We start from the raw sequence: 3,336 nt of genomic DNA on the forward strand, positions 1-3,336 counted from the left end.
AGAGAGAGAGAGAGAATCTGCCGTGTTCAGTGAAGATCACAGCCGTCACAGTGATTCAGGGCTCATAATAGAGATGCAGGTTGAGGAGCAGGGCATTGTGGGAGATCATAAGATTATCCGTCTCTGATGGCCCCCACCCGTTCTCCATCAAAGCCTCGGGGGCCCGTTTGCTGATTCCTGGAGAGGCTTTGATCTCAACTGCATGCGGTTTACAAACCTTACAGAGCTGCAGCGCATCAATCAAATGCCTGTGACCCGCCCACAACACGTCAGCGCCCCCTAACCCTAACCCTCACTTCAGTTCACCAGCAGAAACATTACAAATATTGATTTCAGCATTAATATTTAGTATTTAGTTCATGTCAAAGTTGCATTTTGTTTCCATATGTGATGAAATGATGATGTTTTCAGATTATTGGATTCATTATTGATGTCAAATTTCTGTGACGTTTACCCTGGTAACATATTTTACGTTACAAATGAAAAGCTTGTCTGGTGATGTCAGGCGGCGATGGTTGCTAGGGTGTGACAGGTCTGTGATGTTTTACTCACACACACATTAAATATTCACGTGTTTGACCAGACGCTGAAAGAGCTGAAGGTTGCTGTGCCGGAAACCGGGTCAAAGGGTCAAGCGTAGGTCGCAGGGTCACTCAGTCGCTGCATTAATATGAAACATCAGCATAAATGCTGTGTTTGTGATGGATTATGATGATATTCAGTCAGGTCTGACTATTTCATTCAACAGAATCTCACAGAGTCAGGGATATTTTACTATCATTAGGATAATATAGAATTTTTAATATATTTTTTAATTTAATTTAATTTTTATATTTTCTGATTACATGCTAATTTTAGTTAAAGTTTTAGCAATTTTGTTGTTTGCCATTTGTATTAGTTTAATTATTATCCGCTATTCTATTAGTTTTATTTTTGTTTTGAATAAGTATAGTTTTTATACAGTTTTTATAGTTTTTAAGAATTAGTTATTCATTTATTTAGTTATTTTAGTACATCGAGTTCAACTAAATGAAAATGAGAAATGTTGATTTTGCAACTAGCTGAAATAAAATGTTATTTTTTAATTTAGATTTCAGATAATTATTTTATTTCAGATAATGCTTTTTTATGGATTAGTTTTATTGTTTAGTTAGTTTTACTTTATAATAATTTAAAAAAGAGATATATGATTCCGCATGAAGGAAATTAATTTTAATTTCTGTATTATTTTAACATATCTCTTTTATTCTGAGTTCAGTAATGCAAAACCCCTTCATTTATTATTAAACGTGTCAAGTATCATCATCATATAACTAGATTTAATCCCTTTAACCTATGCTGATTTTAGTAAAATATTAAAATGCTGCACATTAATGCGAATTGGGGGGTGTAATAAATAATGTCACAATGAAAAAAAACTATAAAAGTTCATAAAACTACGCTTAAGTTTTCTTTAAATAGATGAATGTGATTTCTTGTTTTGCCGAGATCGTCCTCGTTATAACTCACGTCACGTGTGTTTGTGGTTTCTGGACGTTCTGTATGATAATCAAGAAACAGTAACAGAGCCGTGAATGAGTTAATGTCATCAAGCTATGAGTGAAGTGCTCATGAATATTTAATATCTGATCAGACGCAGACGAGACGCCAGCTTCAGATGAGTTTCATTCATTTGCACTCGATTAGCCTCCGTCAGTTTCCTCGTTTACTGAATTTTCCTCAAAAATTTCCTCAAAAATGAGACTTGTTTTTTTAGAAAATATGGAACCGGTCATAATTATTTTTATGGACTATAAAACTGTATTTTATTGGGAAAAGGTAATTGCAACTTAATTCTGACTTTTTTCTTGCAATTGTGAGGGTTTTTTATTTTTTTTCTTGAATGAAAGAAAGATCTCAGATCAAGATCTCAGAACTGTGAGATCTAAATATAAACTTGCAATTGCAAGAAAAAAGATTGTGAGATAAAAAGTCACAACTAACTTTTTTGATTTTTTTATTCCGTGGCAGAAAGAAGAAAAAAATCATGATGTAAAAATGTCAGAATTGTGGGATATAAACTCAGAACTGCAAGGGGAAAAAAATCTGAATTGTGCAATAAAAAAATCACAACTAGCGTTTTATTTTGAATTCAATGGCAGAAATTGGCCTGCATAGTATTTTGGATGAATTTGAGTGAAACTCCTCTGATTTGTCCTCATCAGTGTGGAATTATTCAGTAGTTTGTTTGTCATTGTATAGGTGACAGTGATGTTGGACCTAGGCTTTGATTTGATGTGACTCTCGTTCACATTTAAATTGAATTCTTATAAATGCAGTATTTCTTCAGGATTCATCAGTAAAGCGTTCAGCGCTCATAGTTTCTCATTCAGATCTCAGGAGAGATGTTTCAGATATTTCTCCTACAACTAAAAACAGAATCTCTAGTCGTGATCCAGACCCGTGATCTGGAGATCTGAGGTCTCTTTCTCAGGAGGAGCATCTCCTGCTGTCTGTTTGTGTAGGAGAAAGCACTTCAGGAGATCTTCAGGAGGTTTGCGGTGATGGTCGGTGATGAAGCGCTGGTGTTCACGAGTTATTCATCAGCATTAATTGTGCTGCGTCCGTCTCTGTTGACTGATATCCCAGCATGCACTAATGGAGCTGGAACTGAGCGCCAGAATGGACTGCTTCTACTTTCCTAATGCTGCTATTATTATGCATGATTCATCTTCATAATGTTCCAGTCTTACTCTCTCTGTCTCTGAAATAAAACTTTGGATGGTATGGATGGATGGACAGTAATATTAACTAATGTTAGCAATCCACTCTTCACTGTTCATGATTTCGTTGCATTTTATTTTTTCGTTGCATTATTATTTTTTCTATTTATTATTTTTTTAAAGTATATGTCTATATAGTTTTATCAAGTTTAAGTTTTAGTAGATTTTGTTGTAGCTATTTTAGTACTTCAACACACACACACACACGTTAAAAGATCTAAACCATTGTTATTTGAAATTGTAATAATATTTTACAGTTTTTTCTGCATTTTTGATCAAATAAATGCAGTCTTGGTGAACATAAGAGACTTTTTTCAAAACCATAGAAAATCCTACTAAAAAAATATGCTTAGTTTTCTTATCTTTTGTTGACGGTAAACGCTGCTGGGTGCTGTATTGAATGTGTTTTGAATCTCTCGCTGTGTTTTTCTCAGACGAGTCGTCAGGTTTCGGGCCGGTGTTTGAGGAGCAGCCCGTCGACACCATTTACCCTGAAGAGTCTCCAGAGGACAAGATCATCATGAGCTGCAGGACACGAGCAAACCCACCGGCCACATACAGGTCACACACACAC

The 3,336-nt window shown here is 35.2% G+C and overlaps 1 protein-coding gene across 1 annotated transcript in view; it reads left to right on the plus strand.

Annotated features, from left to right (window-relative positions):
• The window catches only part of LOC107704186 (contactin-1a-like), a 17,149-nt gene that overhangs the window by 2,379 nt on the left and 11,434 nt on the right, over window positions 1–3,336 (plus strand). The window contains exon 3 of the mRNA XM_016507073.1: window positions 3,197–3,323. Within this exon, the coding sequence (XP_016362559.1) occupies window positions 3,197–3,323 (127 nt within the window). The remainder of the gene's footprint in view (window positions 1–3,196; window positions 3,324–3,336) is intronic.

This window comes from Sinocyclocheilus anshuiensis, unplaced genomic scaffold (genome assembly GCF_001515605.1).
Source record: "Sinocyclocheilus anshuiensis isolate Anshui unplaced genomic scaffold, SAMN03320099.WGS_v1.1 scaffold1228, whole genome shotgun sequence".
In the NCBI taxonomy this organism is placed as follows: domain Eukaryota; kingdom Metazoa; phylum Chordata; class Actinopteri; order Cypriniformes; family Cyprinidae; genus Sinocyclocheilus; species Sinocyclocheilus anshuiensis.